Source organism: Rhinatrema bivittatum, chromosome 1 (assembly GCF_901001135.1).
Source record: "Rhinatrema bivittatum chromosome 1, aRhiBiv1.1, whole genome shotgun sequence".
NCBI lineage: Eukaryota > Metazoa > Chordata > Amphibia > Gymnophiona > Rhinatrematidae > Rhinatrema > Rhinatrema bivittatum.
The window spans coordinates 522,913,046-522,933,183 of record NC_042615.1 but is presented as its reverse complement, the minus strand read 5'-3'; the positions used below and the strand labels follow the sequence as shown (position 1 = coordinate 522,933,183).

Here is a 20,138-nt window from a genome sequence, read left to right as displayed (position 1 = left end):
CCAAAGTGACAAAAGCATTGTGAGAGTGGGGCGAGAAGGTGATCTGCTTCCAGAGTTGTTGCATGCTTACAGACAGGCCGAGCGCACAGTTAGCCCCCGTCTGGATGTGCGTTTTCGACGTGCTATTATTACCCCTTATACAGTATACAGTATACCCCTTATACAGTAAGGGGTAATAGCGCGAGGAAAACGCGTGTCCAACCCCCCAAAAACTAATAGCACCCGCATCATGCAAATTCATATTGATGAGCCTATTAGTTATTCCCGCGCCATACAGAAAGTAAAATGTGCAGCCAAGCCGCACATTTTACTCTCAGAAATTAACGCCTGCCCAAAGGCAGGCGTTAATTTCGCCCAGCACAGGGAAAATGTAAAGAAAAACAGAAAAAACTGCTTTTCTGTACAACCTCCGATTTAATATCATAGTGATATTAAGTCGGAGGCCCCAAAAATAAAAAAAAAATTAAAAATCGTAAAAAAAAAAAAAATCAGCCCGCTGCTCGCGGGTTGGAAGACGGACACTGAATTTTGCCAGTGTCCGTTTTCCGAACCCGTGGCTGTCAGAGGGTTTGACAACCGACGCCGGTAAAATTAAGCATTGGCTGTCAAACCCGCTGACAGCCGCTGCTTCTGTCAATAAGGAGGCGCTAAGGACGCGCTAGTGTCCCTAGCGCCTCCTTATTACTGCGAGCCCTCATTTGAATACAAAATCGCGCGCCTAGGCCATACCCCTGGGCGCGCGTCGGGAGAGCGGGCGCTCGCCTCGGAGCGCAGGCTCTCCCGTGCATTTTACTCTATTGCCCGAGAGGCAGCCTTAAAAGGATAGAGCTTAAATTCCAAACAGCTGCCTTGCTGACAGTCGGGCCGATACAGTAAAATGCGCGGGAGAGCCGGCGCTCCGAGGCGCCACTCTCCTGGGCGCGCGATTTTGTATTCAAATGAGGGCCCGCGGTAATAAGGAGGCGCTAGGCACACTAGCGGATCCCTAGCGCCTGCTTATTGACAGAAAGGTTTGACAGCCGACACTTAATTTTACCGGCGTCAGTTGCTTTTTGGCTTTCGAGGACCGGAGTTGGCCACTCCTGATCTAAGATCTGCAGGAAAGAAGTTGAAGAGTGAATATCTCACCAGGCTAGTTCAAAATAGCATAGGGAATTGCAGAACTCATCAGATTCCTAGGCTGGGCTCGCATTAATGCCTCTAGGGGGCAAATATAGTACAACCAGCAGAATCTCCTTCTTGCAGGAACCCTCTCCTGATGTCAGCATCTGAGGACTGTGAGTATCTTTGCCATGCTGGGTGCTAAGAGGGAGTCAGGAATGCCTGAACATTCCTGGGATTCCCAAGTAAGTTGAGCCCGTCAGCTCATGAAAGCAGGGATTCAGCCCACAGCTGTGGTGTCCCATGAATTGCTTTTGAGTCTGGACTTTAATCTGGCACTGCTCCACCCAGAAAAATTGTCTCAAGGGAATATAACTCGTTCTACTGCTGTCACCACTTTCTCAAAGCGTGAGAAGGATATGCATTTACTGTGAATTTTCCTGTGGACTGGACATGTAAATACTGCGCTTCTCTCCTGTAAATAAACCAGACCTGTTTTAGAACCACAGATATTGAAGTTGCTGGAACTTATTGGCTAGGGTATCTCACCAGTAAAGATGTAAGGATGGCTTTCTTGAATCAGTTCTCGGACTGTGTTGCTTTGGAAGGTTAGGTTATTTTTCTACAGAAAGGTCACCGTCTGGTCAGCACTAAACAGTGACTGTTTCACTCCCTGTTCCACTGCAACACTGGATCAACCCTGACTAAGTAGAACCCATGACAAGGAGCATTTCTTATGTAATCTCCGTGTTTTTGCACGTGTAATTGAAAAGAGCAGTCTGCAGTCAGGTCCAGCCAGGGTTTTTGAGTAATTAGGAGATGAGAGACGGCATAGAAAAAAAAAGTGAAATATATTTTCTCTTTGATCAAAGTGTGTAGCAGAGGTAGAGCCAAACCTGAAAGTTTTAGGTAAAAAATAGAGAGAGCCTGCGAGTCAGGTTGCTTGCACGGTTCTGAAAGAGTGCCTCTTTTGCACAAGTATTGAATTTCCCGAAACTTGTGGAAAAGGGGAAGAAATTCCCACCCAAAAAATTGTGCAAGCAAAAACGTTTGGTAGAAAGTAAAAGTGTGGCTTTTTTCCCCAAGCTGTTAATTGAGCACATGAGGGTATAAATGTTGTTATAGCAAAAGAAATGTTTAAATGTTTGTTTACAGATAGAAACAAGCAAAATCATTAGGGCAACATTTTTTTTTTTTCATTTTGATTTTGTTCTTGAGGCGGTGGGTTTACAGATTTTGCAAGCTCTTTCTACTTAAGCCTCCTGACATTATTATGGATCCTAAGCAAATAAGCGATCTACTGTGCTGATTCCTATCGGAAGACTCTAGCGGATGTCACAGTGAAGCGTGATCAAATGAGGAGAGGAATAAGGGAAAGAGATTTTCAGAAAGAACCTGAGACACCACTGCTGTTTTGGTGCATTTTGGTCCATAAAATGGGTTTGCTTTTTGAGGCTGGGTGCCCCAAATTGAGGCCCATACTCCAAATGTAGTCTGATAACTGCCTTATATACTACAGCAAGGGTGCTTTGGGTCCACCCTCCCCCAGCCAGTCAGGTTTTCAGGATATCTCTAATGAATATGTATGAGATTTATTTACATGCACTACCTTCTATGTATGCAGATATTTCTCATGCATATTCATTAGGGATATCCTGAAAACCCGACTGGCTGGGGGGGGGGTGGGGGTGTACCCATGGCCCGGTTAGAGCACCCCTGCACTTAAAGGATTAGACCCTTGTTTCCTTGTTTTTACCTCCGTTCTCCTTTAAATGCTAAAATATTTATCCACCATAGCTGTTGCTTTTCTTGGTCTTATAAACACTGCAGTGGCTCGCCTCTAGACGCCACACTGTTTATAACAAAAGAAACTGCTGTCAGCTTGGTTGTATCTGTGATATTTCATGCTGGCGTAGCCCAGAGACTCAGAGGGAATAGCATTTGTTTATTTATTTATTTAAAATATTTATATTCCACTTAGCAAAATTTTACTAAGTGGTTTACAATAAAAAAAAATTCATAATAAAACGATAATCAAAATAACAAAAAAAAAAACCACACGACAAATCATCATACAAAAATCAGAACAGTTAAAAATAATTAAAAATTGCTACTTATCACCTTAGTTATTCATGATAGAATATTAACTGCAGTCGTAAGATTACCTTGTAGTTTTTAAAATTAATTATAGTTTACTATAATTAGTTAACTGCTAATTTAAGTAACTGACTGCTGCTGCAATATTACCTAAGCTGTTTCACCTAAAGAATATTTTAAGCTTGGTTAAATAAACAATTCCCTAAATTTAAGCAAAGTTGTTTCTTTTTTAATTTCCACTAGTATATTTGTCTGTAAATATATCTGCAGTTTCTTGCAAATGTTATGTAAGAAGCTGGAGCAATTGGTAGGGCTGTCTAAGGCATAGGAGTACAAGTTGTGTAAATATGGCATGGAACTAGGGCTCGTCTACAATGAACTTGGAAGGTCAGCATTTATTTCTAGCTCTACTCAATCCCAAAATGTTGTTGCTGCTCAACCTTTTGGTAGAAGGAGATGCTAATGGACTTTCATGAGGTAGGTACTTTCCTCAATGTGGAAATGTATACTTTAGCTGAAAGTGTAGATTTGTAACACTTTATTTCTGCAAACAAGATGTTTATATTTGTTTTATTTGCACTATGAAGTTTCATTGCCTATAAGAAGTGTATTTAGAACATAAGAATATAAGACTTGCTATACTGGATCAAATCAAAGGTCCATCAAGCCGAGTATCTTGTTTCCAACATTGGCCAATTCAGGATCCCAAGGGATAGATAAGATTCCAAGCTGCTTATCACAAGAATATGCAGTGAATTTCTGCAAGTCTATCTTTATAATGGTTAATGGACTTTTCCTCCGGAAACTTGTCCAAATCTTTTTTAAAAGCAGCTATACTAACAGCTATCACCATATCCTCCAGCAACAAATTCCAGAACTTAATTATGCATTGAGTAAAAATATATTTTCTCTTATTAGTTTTTAATGTACAACCCATTAACTTCATTGTGTGTCCCTAGTCTTTGTACTTTTTGAAAGAATAAATAACCAATTCACATTCATTCGTTCCAGTCACTCCTTATTTTATAGACCTCTATCATATCTCCCCTCCGCAGTCTCTTCTCCAAGCTGAAGAGTCCTAACCTCTTTAGCCTTTCCTCATAGGGGAATTATTCCATCCCTATTATCAGTTTGGTCACTCTTCTCTGTACCTCTTCTGCTATATCTTTTTTGAGATGATGTGACCAGAAGTGTAAACAATTCTCAAGATAAGGCCGCACCATGGAGTGATACAGAAGCATTATGATATTCTCAGTTTTATTCTCCATTCTTTTCCTAATAAATCCTAACATTCTATTTGCTTTCATGGATGCTGCTGAATACTGAGCAGATTTCAACGAATTATCAGTGATAATGCCTAGATCCTTTTCCCGAATGTCGACTCCTAGTGTGGAACCTTGCATTGAGTACCTATAATTTGGGTTACTCTTCCCTAAGTGTATCACTTTGTATTTGTCCACATTAAATTTCATTTGCTATTTGCATACCCAGTCTCCCAGTTTTGCAATGTCTTCTTATAATTTCTCACAATCCTCTTGTGATTAACAGCTTTGAATAATTTTGTGTCATCGGCAAATTTGATTGCCTCACTCGTTCCCATTTATGAGTCATTTATAAATATGTTATAAAGCAGTGATCCCAGAACAGATCCCTGGGGCATGCCACTATTCACCTTTCTCCATTGAAAAAATGTATCATTTAGCCCTACTCTCTTTTTTCTATTTTTCAACCAGTTCCCAATCCTCAATAGAACTCTGCCCCCTATCCCATGACATTTTAGTTTACTAAGAAGTCTCTCATGATGGACTCAAGCTAGGTTGAGAGAACATTGCCCAAAGCTCATCTTGGAGTGAGTTTCCTCACTCCGAGGGTCATCAAATGTTCACAAGAGACCACTGTTCTGTTCGTACATCTAACATTGAATGTCAAAGGGGCCCCTAACCCCCTACACTGATATCTAAACCTCACCTCGAGTTACTAGGTAGGCCTACCATAGGGCTACAAATACCTATCTAGGGAGATGACATTATGGCCAGTCTCTCTCTCTCTCTCCCTCCCCCTCCCTCCCTCCCTCCCCCCCCCCATCTAAATAGGCCTTACCGCCCAGTCACGGCAGCTATCACACAGCCTAACGCAATTCAAAAAGGTGTTAAAATCAGCATAAAGTCTGTGCGATAGCTCTTCGCAGACAGGCAAACCCAGCCCACTCTCCACCCCTAACTCCTCCTATTTTCCATATTTGCATCGCACCATACAATATGGTGCTATTACATGTGTTAACAGGGCTTTTTGCATGTGCTAAGCCCTTAACGCATGCAAAAAAGCCTTAGCGCATTTTGATAAATGACCCCCTTACTTTACTAAATTAAATATATGGATAATAAATCAGCAAAGTAATATCAAAACTGAATACAGTATCACAGTAAGCTGTACATAAAGCAATATGGGTAAATAGGAGACACAGAAATAAAGATAGAATATTAATCAAAGAACAATAAAGAACAAAAGACCTGAACACCTCCCTTATTCGCCCTCCTCTATATAAGCCAGCGTTCATAGGAAATCTGGAGGACTCTGATCTGGGGACTCTGAAAGAATGGCTTGCTCTGTGTTCCTCCTCAGCTCATCTAACTAAAATAAGCAAATGCTATGCTTTATATATCCCTCTCTGCAAGTGAGTTGCTTCAATTTGCACTTTTACCCAGGAAGATATTTCAGTACCAGTCTTTTGATCTCCCATTTGGTAAAGGACATCAATTGTTTAGCTTACTATCAGTTCATTGGTATGGGTACTAGTGTTTAGCATTTGATCTTCCCAGGTGATAAGAAATACCAAATGTCATGGGCTTTGATGTTCCCAGGGACACCAAATGTTCCTTGGGGCATCCTTTCTCTTTATCAGCACATTGGTGCCAGGAAGCCTTAGGAATGAGGGAAGAAATGGTAATAGTGTCATGCCTTTGTATCAGCTCTGCACTCAAATCACATGCAATGTATTGATTCATACTTATCAATCATTGGAGTCTCTTCTGATCCATAGCTGTCTATTTGCAGTACAAAGTCTTCCGGAGATCTAGCTTACTTGCCTAAAATTATCTTTCCACATCTACGGTTTGCTATTATATGGGTGATGTCAGTCTACTTCTCGTTCTGTGCTATAGCTCAGTGAGCTTAGAACATTAATAACCCTTTATGATGAATTTTATGGATTTAGGAAAAGCTTCCTTCCAAAGTGTCCCATTCTAGAGTTTGATTTCTTTAAATCCATCTCCTTTGCATTTTGACAGACTTCTAGCAGGGCTGGGTAATATTAGCATTAGTTTGGGCCTCAGCAGTTTTCTCCTTTGAATTTTTGTTGAACTGTCACTTGCTGCTCATAGACTCTGTGAAGCTAGATGGACACCTGTTTTCTAAATCTTTTAATTAAGCATTACTACTCCATGGAATGCACATCTCCTGGTCAGACAGGGGTCAGTTTTCAAAAAGCTTAACCAGTTAACTTTGGGAGTTAGTCGGTTAAACATTTTGCTATTAAAAATTTTCCCTCCCTGACTGGTTAAATTTAACCACCTGAATTCACAAGGCAGGCAGATGAGGCTGGGCAAAAAGGGGACGGTTCCCGGTTAGCACTGATTGTGATTGGCTAGGTTTAGGCCAGCAACCCCAGCTGCACAAAGAAGCTGTCCTAAATCTTGCCGGCCAAATTTTGACCTGCAAGATTTAGGAGAATTTTCAGCAGAAAATCTAACCAATTAGGTTCAGCTGAAAATTCACCTAAAGATAATCAACTGAAATTAACCATTTATCTTTGAAAACTGACCCTAGTTGGAGATAAGTAGGGATGCCTGTGAAGAATCCGAAAGCTCAAGGCTTAATGAAGGGCTTTTCCTCTCTTCTACTCTTCAACTACCTGAGATCCCTGCTTTGCAGAATAGTATTCTTATGATAAACCATGTTTCAAGAGTTTTACGGAATATAAATATATTATAGATCTACCTTCAAACTAGGATGCTACTATGTTAATAAGGCCTCCAGTATTAGTTACACCTTCACTGTTAGTGTAGGGATTATTCAGATATGTGAATATAATGACTTTCCTGTACTGAAGTTGAATTACCACTATTTAAAAAAACCAAAACAAAACAAAAAAAACCCCTCCAAAACCATATGTAACTATATTTATTTTCTGTTTCCTTTAGATTGGACGATTGGTTATTGGTCAGAATGGCATCCTATCCACCCCAGCGGTGTCGTGTATTATCAGAAAAATCAAGGCCATTGGTGGAATTATTCTGACAGCGAGTCACAATCCTGGAGGACCAGGAGGAGACTTTGGAATTAAGTTTAATGTTGCCAATGGAGGTAAGTGTTCCATGACACATTACAAGCTTAGAATTGTATAAGCTGCTTGACGGTAGATTTAGGCACATTGGTGCACATTTTATCCAAAGTTCGATTATCCAAAAACTCCCCATAGCTGGGAAAAATCTCAGTCTTCAGGCCCATGTTCCATTTTTGTCTATTATTCAAAATTTGGCACCTCAAAGACGTCATCACCTAACTTCTTAGCCTCATCCTGCCTTGCTCATGAGCCATTTGTGTGCAGAAGTGTCCATGGCAGATCATCGGCTTTGCTTGACTGTTTATAGAATGGCAGGAAATGAGCCAAAAGACATTTAAGCAAGTGTTTCAGTCTGCTATCCAAGAATGTGCTTTTTTCAGAGAAAAGGCCAGGAGTGAAAAGGAAGACGTATGTGCCATATATTCAGCTGAAAGTGAAGCTGCTTAAAAGAACTTGTTCATGGTGCTGATGAAATAAAAATCTATTATCTACACTCACATAAAAGCAAAATTCTGAAGTTTTATACTGAAAGTAATTATGTAATGGGAATGGCTAACTTCAAATCATTACAAGGGCATGAGAATTCTGGTTTGGACAGTGCTGTATGAGTGGTTCCACCATCATCACAGTGAGTGTGTCTGAGTCTGGGCCTGTTTTAATGGACATGCCCAAGTTTTGTCACACAAAAATGAAGAGTAATAGTGAATGTGAGTACTATACCACTGGTTGGTTTCAAAATTCACCATGGCATTTGACAACTTAGGTCTGTTGTAAAATCTGACTGCCTATCATGAGGCTGCAGAGAAGAAGTATATGGAAGATTTTGCTTGGGTGCTGTCTGAGAATAACGTAACTGCAATGCAGATGAAACAGGATTGTTTTGGAGATGTTTGCCATGCAGCATTCTTGTCTACAGCGATGAGCAATCCGCATATGGGGTGAATGAAGGCGAGAAGTGCTTTACTTTGTTGACACGTTGCCATGAAGCTGGTACACAAAAGTGCAAATTGCTTGTCATTGGTAAAAGTGCCCTTCAAGAATATAAAAGTGTTTCCAGTTATTTACCAGTTCAACAAGTGGGCATGGATCACACAAGAACCAACAGTGACTGGTTTAATAACCATTTTCTGCGTGAGGCTAGGCAACATACTAAACAAGAATGGGCTACCTGAAAATTGTAAGACTGCATGCTGCTGAACAACTGTTCTACTTATCCAACTGCCGAAACATTAGTAATACAAAAAGCTTTTGCCATCTACTTGCCAGCCAACGATATTTCTCTGATTCATCTTATAGATCTGTCATATCTCAAACTCTGAAGAATGCATGGCACAATCTGTGGCCTTTGTTCTTAGAAGAAGAAGAAGATGACATTGATTTTGAAGGGTTTAATTCAATAGAGGGGAAAGCTGACATTGTAGAACTATATGATATGCCCAGGGATTAAATACCATTGTTCCAAGACTTAGATGACATTGAGAATTGGATTGTGATATTAACATTCCTGTATATTGAAGTCTTATCAACTTTAAAATTATTAATATTGTTTTGAACCCTGTGATAACAGAGTTATGACGTGAAGAAGAGGATGTTCAACCTGATCTGCAAGACAAAATGATTGGCACTATGAGCCAATTGATATGCAGCCTGGAGAAAAAATCTTGTATTACTCAACAGAAAATCATGCAAAATTATTTATTAGTGCTTGCTATCCCACAATTCCATATACATCAAAGTGGGTTACAAATAATTCTCAATATATAGTACACACTACTACAGAGCAAGATTGTAAAGGATATGCCTAGCTGTAAGAATTAGATGACACCAAGTTATTCAGGAAGGCATCAAGTGAATGTACATAACAGTCCACTGTGACACCTACACAGTCAGCCTGTGATCAGTTACCATCTTTGGATATCTATCTGTCACATCTCCTGGTGCAACTGCTTCTCCTACATCAATCAGGGATTTGTTTTGTTTTGTTTTTATATAATGATCCCGGGCTGTTCATAGTTTTTGTGTGTTTATGTTCTGCTGGGGTTTTTTAAAATTCATTTTTATGCCTAAGATTCTGTTCTTATGTGTGTTCCTATGTGTTGTGCATCACCTTGTCTGGAAAGGCAATTGATAATCCTAAATTAAATTAAATAGCACACAAATACTTAACAGACTGTTATTGTTGTATTGTGCATTATGAGAGGATGGAAATGAAAAAAGGGGTAACTCATTGCAAACTTTTAAATGTAACATTTCTGAGTGGGAGTGACCTGCACTGAGCTGCAGTTGCTACTCTTAACAGATGGCACTGGTGGGGAGGGGGGAGTAGCATGTAGGAAGTGGTAGTTACCATCCAAGCAATGTCTGGGCAGACTGGATGGACCATTCGGGTCATTCACTATATCCATATTTTACTATGTCTAAGTTTAACCCTTGTTTATAATATGGTAATCAATAAATAGTTGTGCTTGGTACAATCATTGTTTCTATGTTTCTTTTTTTCGCCTCTACGGGAATTTCCATTACCTGTAAATATCCATTATCCAGTCGGGCTTGGTTCCAACCGTTTTTGGATAGAAAGGTACTCTCTTATACTGCGCATTCTACAGTCATTAATACACTTTGATACTGATGTCATTTTCCTATGTTATAGTGACACGGCTCCTAATAATTACTTTGTGTAGGACAATTTTCACAGCCGTTTATGTGGGTAAATAGCGATTTAATCGCATAAATTGGCCATCTGAAAAGTGCTGTCCCTCAATACACCTAAAAGTGCATGCACTGTTCCACACTTCTATCCAAATGTAGGGGAGGCATTCCTAGGGGAGTATTTTGGGTGGGTTTGGAAAACAACACACACAGCCTGCATTTTCAACTCTGTACACATTATTTTCCATGAAAACAAATTATACAAAGCTGGTGCAAATGTCCAAGTATCCATGACAGATTTCAGACTGCAAGTGTGTGCATACTTTATCTTTGAAAATTAGTGCAAAGACTGGGTAAAAAGTACTCATGGACCCTCTCCCTTTGTGAGCAGTAAATTGCGTACCTCAGGGACTTCCCACATAATTTAAAGCAAATCAACTGTAAACTGTATACCATCGATGCACTGGCCCTCAGCACCAATGGCGCATCGGCCCTTGACACTGTCGATGCATTGGCTCTCAGCACCAACAAATCAGTCCCCGGTGCACTTGTCACAGAAGCAAGCTTCAAGGAGACCAGGAGGAAACTCCTTGCAATTACCTTCCTCCATATTGGTGGCCTTGTTGCCATCTCACCTCTTTCTGGATCCCAGGTCTTCCAGGGCCCCTTCACTGTCATCTACTCGTGTGTTATATTTGAAGACACTGTATCATATCTACTCTATTATGCCTCTCATCTCTATGTAGCAATCAGCATAGACAGCCCAGAAGGGAGCTGCCTCTTGGCATCCAATACATGCTTATCAAGAGGATGACCCTGTGCTGGTTTCACAGGAGAATGCCTCTTCTCCAACTCTGGGCTAGAGGACATAACCATCCATAGATCATGCGACTGAATTGGTGAAGACTTTCTTTACCTCGTTGGCAGCCAGTGACAAGTATGCTTTCCTTAAGCCTCTCCTATCCAGGATGTCAGATTAGTTCCCTCAAGACGAAGTCCCTCTCGCCTCCATGACTCGGGAGCTCCCATCAGAGGTGTCAGTGGTGGAAACTAGCTCGCCTCAGTACGGCAGGCCATCCTTCTCTGCTGAGAAATCTAGCCAGCAATCTGAGGATGGAGCATGAGACACTGCCATTTGAAACATACTCTGGGAGTATTTCCCTCTGATGCCACTGAGATCCCACCATCATCTTCATCATGGTTGTGGGTTAGTGTCCCTCTACCTCCCGGTTCTGAAGAAGGGTCTACAGAAATCCACTTAGACCCCTTAACTGACTTGCTGGAGCATTGATCTCCAGCAGGAGATCTATGGTACTGTAAATTACTGGACAAGCTGGTTAAAGTAATAGAAATCAACATCCATAGGGATAAGGAGGTTTTTGGACTACTTTTTATTCTGGAAATGCCTTCTGAACCAGCAACAATCCCATTCCCTCAAATGCTGTGGGATTTACAAATGAGAATGTGGGATAATCTGGTCTCCTGTCCCCCAATAGCCAGGAAACTGGACCTTAAATACAGAGTTCAACAGACGCTGGAGTTTGGAGTAGTTAAACTACTACATCAATTTGTCATAGTGAAGTTAAAATGAGCTAAAAAGACCATAATTTTTTCCAAAAGTCCCCTGGGCAAGGACTCCAGGTTGTTGGGCAATTTCAGGAAGAAAGTTTCAGAGTTTGATGCTCAACTATGGTGCAATACCTATACAACTGTATCAAGAAGCTGATGCCTCTGGTAGAGTCTCTGGGCAGGGAACAGGCAAGCTATCAGCAGGCTCTTCTGGATGTGGAAGAGTGCATGCATCATTTTATCTGGCCAGTATGAGTCATTTGATACCATGGCAAAGTCCTCCACAGCAGCCATGGTGTCAAATGGCTTGGTTGAGAGCCAACAGTCTGTGTGAGGACGTTCATGACAAGTTGGTCAATGTCCCTTGTTCTGGGGTCAATCTCTTTGGGGATAAGATTAGGGAAATTGTGGCCCAAATTAAGGAGCAGCATGCGACCATTCACTCTGTTAGTGGGAGCCGAACAACCTTCTTCCTTCAGATGTCCTTATTTCACTTTTAAACATTCCTTTTTCCAGAAATGCCCCTTCTGCCACTTTTAGTAGTATTTCACTCCACCTATACTGCTGCAGCAGCATTTTTCAGTACATGGATGACTGCAAGAGAGATGTCATCCTAAGATGCCACAACAAGCCCAGTCCAAGCCTAAGCCTAGTTTTTGATGAGACTCGGACCTCGAGCTTTGACCCCGCCAATATGGGGGAGGATTCATCTACTCCTCAAATAATGGCACAACATCATCAAGGACCTTTGGGTCCTGAAAATTGTGGAATCTGGTTACTGTTTGTGCTTCTCCTGTCCCTCAGCGCTGCATCTATGTTTAGCCTTCAATTTGGTTCTGTCTCATGACTCAGCTTTGATTTGAAGTGCAGTCGCTTCTCAGCCAGCAATGATAGAACTTGTATCTCCCAAAGAACATGACAAGGGATTCTGTTCCCGCTATTTCCTTAACCCAAGAAGTCAGGGGGATTGAGATCTCTCTTGGGTGTATGAAGACTGAACAATTGCCTGTTATGGGAGAAGTTCAAAACGAATGCCTGCCACACCATCCTACCCTTCATCCAAGTGAATGTGTGCCCTGGATCTGAAAGACACATATGCTCACATACACATTCAGCCTTCTCAATGGAAATATCTCAGATTCATGGTGGATTCTTCTGTTATGATTCCTCCTGTAGCTGTGCCACAGGTGGCCTCTCACCTTTTCTCTGGAGGATGCACCGAAGGTGGGGCCTTGCCTGGACAGTCTATACCGGTTTTGCTCCATGGCCTGGGAGGCTTTCGTTGCCATCTGGGCCTGCCTGAGGCCTGCTCTGCTTCCTCCTGGACTCTCTGGTTGGGCCTCGCCCCTTCTTCCCAAGGGGCCGGCCCGCAGCTCTTCTCTCTAGTTATAGGAGCAGCCAGGTGTGGCCCATCTAAACTCCTCCCAGGGAGTTGCCTGCTTCTTGCACTATAAAAGGACTTCTCTTTCAGTTCTGCTTGGCCTTGCATTGGAGTTACATGCTCCTGGATGTCTCGCCTTCCAGCGCTCTGTCAGGCCTCCGTTCCTCGTTGGAGCTCTATGTCTTGTCTTGATGTCCGTTGCCTGTTCCTGATGTCTGTGATCCAGTCCTGATGTTCCTCGCCTGTTCCTGATGTCCTGGACCCCAGGTTCCTTGTTGCCTCCTTTCCGGCGTGCCATGTTGTGGTCCGTGACCAGCCCTTGGGTAGTGGCTGTGTAGGGCGCTCATGGAACAAGGTCATCTTCACCTGTGCAGTACAAGCCTCCGCAAGACTTCTTCTTCAGTCCTGAGTTGTCTTTGAATCCTTGCTTGCTTCCGTCCCAGTCTTTGGAATTCCTTGCATTGCGCCCGTCCATGCCAAAGACTCTGACTGAACCTGTGCCATTCCAGCGTGGTCCGCGACCAGCCTAGGATGGGCTGTGTAGGGCGCGCCTTGGTACTGGCTTCTACTGAATCTTTGCCATGTTCCAGTTTTCATCTATTCCACACCTCGTCTAGAGCCTGCTTTGCATTCAAGCATGGTCCACGACTAGCCCATGTGTAGTGGCTGTGTAGGGCGCGCTGCGTCGCAGTCTCAACCCAGTACTTGATCTTGATCCTGAATACCTTTGCCTGCAGTACCTTGCTTCTGAACCTTCGTCCAAAGTCCTTGCACGAGTCTTCATCTGCGCACTCAAGTGAGTCTTCGTCTGTACCTCCTAGTTCCTCGTCTACGTCTAGTGTCTCTATGTTCCAGAGCCTTCATCTGCCCTCATCCGTAGTCTGGCCTGCTGCTTCTTGTCATTCTTTGTGGCAGGTCCGAAAGGGCTGGGAATGGTCGGAGGACTGTTCAATAACCAACACCATGTGTTGGCTCCAGAAGCTTGCAGGTCCGGCAGAGGGTCAGACTGTCCGTCTCCACCCATGCGGGGACACGCCTCACCAACCCTCGTTGCTGCCTTGGAGTTCCCTGGGGTCGTGCTGAGGCCCAAGGGCACACAATCCCCTCAAGATGGGATTGCTTTCCTAGCGCTTCCCCTCCGTAACAGAATGCAAGGCCTTCTTGAGCAGGAAGGCCTTCCGTAACATCTTCTCCCCTTCCAACTCCAGGTGATCCTAAGAGTCTTCACAAAATGCCTATCAGTAGCAGTGGCACACCTTCATTGTGGGGGAATATGTCTCTTTCTTTTCTTAAATGACTGGATGGTGACAGGGCCTTCTCAAACAGGGGGGTTGAATTCCCTGAAGAAGATGATCCAGCTTTTTCAGTTACTAGGTTTCATAGTAAAAATTTTCCAAGTCGGATTGGGCATTTTGTCTTTGAGCACTGGTCCAGAACTTGCTAAAGTAGGATCAAGTACTAGCCTGAGCAATTCTGGTTGTCCTCGGATACATGGCAGCAGTGATGTAATTGGCTCCCATGACATGCCTTAACATGAGAGTTTTCCAGTTGGGCCTCTGCTCTCAGTGAGATCAGCTGTGTCGGCCTTTGTCGCATCCTATAAGTTAATCACTGAGATTAAATTGGCCCTCTTTTGGTGACTAGTTCAAAGGTCCTAGAGATAAGCGCCCCTCTTCTAGTTCTACCTCATCAGGTAATGCTGGCAATGGGGTGCATACACAGGCTCCTTCCGAACTTAGGAGATTTGGTTGGCAGCAGAATGCTTGCTCCAGATCAACCTCTTAGAGCTCCCAACCATTCGATGTGCATTAAGAATTTTTTCACATCTCCACGGAAAGAGAATTCTGATCCAAGCTGATACAAAGTGGCAATGTTTTCAATCAACAAATAAGGGGGCACAGTGTTCTTGACCCTCTGCCAGGAATCTATGAAAATTTGGGAGTGGGCTTGCAGTCACAGAGCTTTTTTCCAAGCAATTTGCCCTCCTGGGATTTCCAATATGCTATTGGATTGCCTTAGCAGGATTTGTCACCCCATGAGTGGTCCCTGGACCAGGATGTGGCAGACAGGCTATTCAAGCTCATGGGGCCACTCGTCAATTGACTTGTCTGCATAAGAAAACAAAGTTGATAAATTTTGTTCCATTCTTCAAGTTCAGATCTGCTCCAAATTCTTTTCTGCTCAAATGGGAAGCAGATCTACTGTATGCCTCTATTCCACTTCCATTGGTAGTGAGTACAGTGCAGAAGATACTTGGAGACCAGGCACATTTTATCCTCATTCTCCAGCTTGGCTTAAGCAAGCATGGTTCTCTTACTTTGTCAGTCCACCCACTGATGCCCCTGGGATCCGATGTAGCTCTACTAACTGAAGAGAAGGGTCATCTATGTCGTCCTAGTCTCTCCTCCCTCAGCTTGATGGCATATATGTCAAGCAAGTGATAGTCTCCTCATTGTCACTGAGGAGGTTGAGGACATCGCAACCACAAAGCAGTCTACCAGAACAGTATATAGTTTTAAATGGAAGTGTTTTTCATCTTGGTGTTAAGCAGGCTCCCAGAATCATTTGCCTATGCTCCAAAATATCTGCTTCAGTGGTTGTCCTCCCTCTCGTCTTTGGACCTCAGTATATCATCAGTCAAAGTGCATCTCCGTACTATTTCCACTTACCACCCTCAAGAGAATGGAAAGTTGATCTCAATCCATTTTCTGGTATTGACGTTCTTGAAGGGTCTGTGGCATTCAAGACCTCTGGTTGTGAAGCCACTTTTGCCATGGTATCTTAGTGTCATCTTGACACAACTGATAAAGCCTCCCTATAAACCTTTGGAGTTGGCTTCCTTAGAGCCTGATTTACTAAGACTTTTCTCCCATTGTGTGTCTATGGGAAAAAATGCTTAGTAAATCAGGCCCTTAGTTTCCTACCTGAAAAATGATATTCCTAGTTGTCATCACTTTGGCTAAAAAAGTCAGTGAGCTCCGTAGCTAGAGTTTTTCCACAGCAGGATGGTGCTCTGCACTCACCCTAAGTTTATGCCAAAAGTGGTTTCTGATTTCATTTGAATTAAGCCATTGTTTTGCCCACATTTTTTCATGCATATAAAGGGAAGAAGGCCTCCATTCACTGGACTGTAAAAAGACTTTGGCGTATTATCTGAAGAGAACTCAACCACATCATCAGCCTTCTCACTTTATCTCTTACAATCCTAACAGACTGGGAGTAGCTGTTGCCAAATTCACATTGTCCTACTGGTTAACAGTCTGTATTGCACATGGCTATGCTCTGGCTGGTCTCCAGACCAGACTCAGCCATGGATCTTACTTAATTAGCCTTGACAATCTCAGTGGCTTACTTAAGAACCATGTCCATTGAAGACATCTGCAAAGCTGTAACTTGGTCATCAGTTCACATGTTTATGTCTCATTATTTTCTGGATAACCTCTCAAAAAACGACAGGAACTTTGGCATGCAGTTTGTTTGTTTATTCATTTTCTTGATTAATCGCATCTTATTATATTTATAAAACAGAGTTTTGTGTAGCCTTTTCACCCAGTAGTCCATTCTCCACAGGGGGTTCCAGGTTGCTTATTCAATAAATGCTCTGCTGTAACCCTCGTCTTGGGACTCCCCACGTGTCATAGCTAATTCAGCCCTGCTTGATGGAGAAAGCAAGTTTGCTTACTGTAAATTGGGGTTCTCCGTGGATAGCAGGAAGAATTAGCCATACTTAATATCTGCCTGCCTCCCTGGAGAGTCGACTACCTAGCTAAGGGGGTCATTTTTCAAAGCGATCACATGCGAAAAGGGACTTTTCGCACGCGAAAAATCCCTTTTCACGTGCAATCACTAAAAAGGTACGGCGTTAAGACCAGAACAGGAGGAGTGGGTGGACGCCAAGAAGACAGTGTGGATGGTGAAAAGGTAAGGAGCCTTTTCGCTGCCTATTTCGTGCCCAAAAGCAGGCCCGCCCTCTGCACCGCACGATTCACACCACCACGGTGGGTTAGAAAATCTAGGCCTAAATCTAAGCTCTGCAATTGATTGGGAGGGCTCATGAGGCAGTGTGCACATAAGAACTCCCACACAAGCTCAGGAGTAAAACTTTTCTGAGCTAGGGAGATGGGTCCGTTCAGGGCCATCAGATGATGTCATCCATGTGTCATGGCTAATTCATCCTGCTGTCTATGGAGAACCCGATTTAAGGTAAACAATATTGCATTTTACCTGGGAAATGGCTTGGGAAATGGCTTTGAAAATGACCTTCTAGCGCTTCAGATTATTAGTGTTTACAATCTTCATTCGTGAATGTAATGCTTCTCTTTGAATATGTATTTGTGTTAAAATGGGGGAAGGGAGGGAGGGGTAGGGATGGGTGGGATTAGGAATTAGATATGTAAACCCACACCTATATATCTATTTAAAAGTACACCATTGATGCCAAGAAATATATTTATAAAATTTTCATTAAACTTTTTATATATTTTTATTATTAGGAGGAAAGACTTCAGATACCAGAAGGGCTAACTAAATAGTCATCCTGGTGATGTTCAATCATTAGTCATAAAAAACTCCTTTTGAAATATGATTTTTGCATGAAATAATTTTCTATGCATATTAATTCATCTTTTATCTTTGGATTCTATTTTCAGGAACAACGAAGCAGTAATATTGTGTTATTCAATAACCATTATTTTGCTGTAGTGTTTTGGCTTTAGACCACAATGGGCTCTTCATCAGTATACTGAACTTTAAACTCTCAAAGATAGACCATTACTTATCTTGTTATAATGTTACTTGGATCGATGAAGGACTTAAAAAAGATTCTCCACAATAATTGTTTGTGGTCCCCGACAATTGGCCAAAATTTCGCCGGGATGGCTGCGTCAGGGAGATTGTAATGAAAATAATGAACATCTTAAGATTAAAAATCCCCCATTAACCAACCTTTAAAGAGATGCACTATTTTCTTAAGGATCCTTCGATACTTAGTCGTGATCACAGCCTACCTTGTTTTAAATCAACTCGAAAGGTAGCAGCTTATGTAATGCTGGATTTAGAAAGCAGGTATGCTATTAAATAAACCAGTTGTCAATCAAAAAGGACTCACCAAATCAGATCAGAGCTACATGAGCCATACAAAGACTCACTCGATTGGTCGGTTTCTAAAACCAGTTGTAGAGATATACGATTGGTTAAATTATACAGCTTAGGATTGGTCCGTTTCCAAAACCTTCTACATGAAGCCAGCTTGGTTGACTTAGACATTTTAAAGAAAATGTACCCATTCAATACTAGAATTCATACCATTTGGTATTATACTTTGTAATTCAAATATCCACTTCTGTTCTCTTTGTAATAAATACTTATCTTTGTCTCCTCCCCGTGGGTGTGATTTTACTGACTCCATAACAAAAAAAACGTAATTGATCAAATGTATGGTTGTATTCAAGACAATGAGAAATCATGGGTGCTTCCAGCCTTTTATTTTTAAAGTAGCTGCGATGCTCCGAAATACGGGTTCTAAACATCCTACTGGTCTTGCCCATATAAATCATAATACAGGGACACAAAACTATGTAGATGATGTTTTTGGTGATCAAGTAGAAAATTGTCTAAGTTCATAATCTTTTCCAGTTTGCGGATGAGTGAATGTCTGAAGTTCCAAAGTAACTTTACAAGCCAAGCAATGCTTACATTTATAATGTCCCAAACGACCAGAGGTCCCAGTTTGAACTTTATCCTCATAAAATGAAGGACATAACATCTCTTTTAGATTTTTGCTCCTTGTGAATGCGTATTTCAGACATCGCAGCTGCTTTAAAAATAAAAGGCTGGAAGCACCCATGATTTCTCATCGTCTTGAACACAACCATACATTTGATCAATTACGTTTTTTTGTAATGGAGGCAGTAAAATCACACCCACGGGGAGGAGACAAAGATAAGTATTTATTACAAAGAGAACAGAAGTGGATATTAGAATTACAAAAGTATAATACCAAATGGTATGAATTCTAGTATTGAATGGGTACATTTTCTTTAAAATGTCTAAGTCAACCAAGCCTGGCTTCAAGTAGAAGGTTTGGAAACGGACCAATCCTAAGCTGTATAATTTAACCAATCATATATCTCTACAGCTGGTTTTAGAAACTGACCAATCGAGTGAGTCTTTGTATGGCTCATGTAGCTCTGATCTGATTTGGTGAGTCCTTTTTGATTGACAACTGGTTTATTTAATAGCGTACCTGCTTTCTAAACCCAGCATTACTACATAAGCTGCTACCTTTCGAGTTGATTTAAAACAAGGTAGGCTGTGGTCACGACTAAGTATTGAAGGATTCTTAAGAAAATAGTGCATCTCTTTAAGGTTGGTTAATGGAGGATTTTTAATCTTAAGATGTTCATCATTTTCAATACCATGGATTTCTTATCTTAGGAATATCTCCCTGTCGCAGTCGTCCCAGCGAAGCTTTGGCCAATTGTCGGTGACCACGAGCAGTTATTGTGGCGAATCTTTTTCAAGTCCTTCATCGATCCAAGTAGCATTATAACAAGATAAGTAATGGTCTATCTTTGAGAGTTTAAAGTTCATTATACTGATGAAGAACCCATTGTGGTCTAAAGCCAAAACGCTACAGCAGAACAGTAGTTATTGAATAACACAATATTACTGCTTCATTGTCAAATGCAAATAGAATCCAAAGATAAAAGATTAATTAATGTGCATAGAAAATGATTTCATGCAAAAATCATATTTCAAAAGGAGGTTTTTATGACTAATGATTGAACATCACCAGGATGACTATTTAGTTAGCCCTTCTGGTATCTGAAGTCTTTTCCTCCTATAAATAAAAATAAATAAAAAATAATAAAAATATACAAAAAGTTTAATGAAAATTTGATAAATATATTTTTTGGCATCAATGGTGTACTTTTAAATAGAGATATAGGTGTGGGTTTACATATCTTGACATTAAACACACACGTTCCAGCCCTTTTG

At 41.6% G+C, this 20,138-nt stretch overlaps 1 protein-coding gene across 1 annotated transcript in view; it reads left to right on the top strand.

Moving 5' to 3' along the window:
* PGM5 (phosphoglucomutase 5) overlaps positions 1-20,138 on the top strand; it is a 284,610-nt gene that overhangs the window by 39,101 nt on the left and 225,371 nt on the right. The window contains exon 2 of the mRNA XM_029613010.1: positions 7,398-7,560. Within this exon, the coding sequence (XP_029468870.1) occupies positions 7,398-7,560 (163 nt within the window). The remainder of the gene's footprint in view (positions 1-7,397; positions 7,561-20,138) is intronic.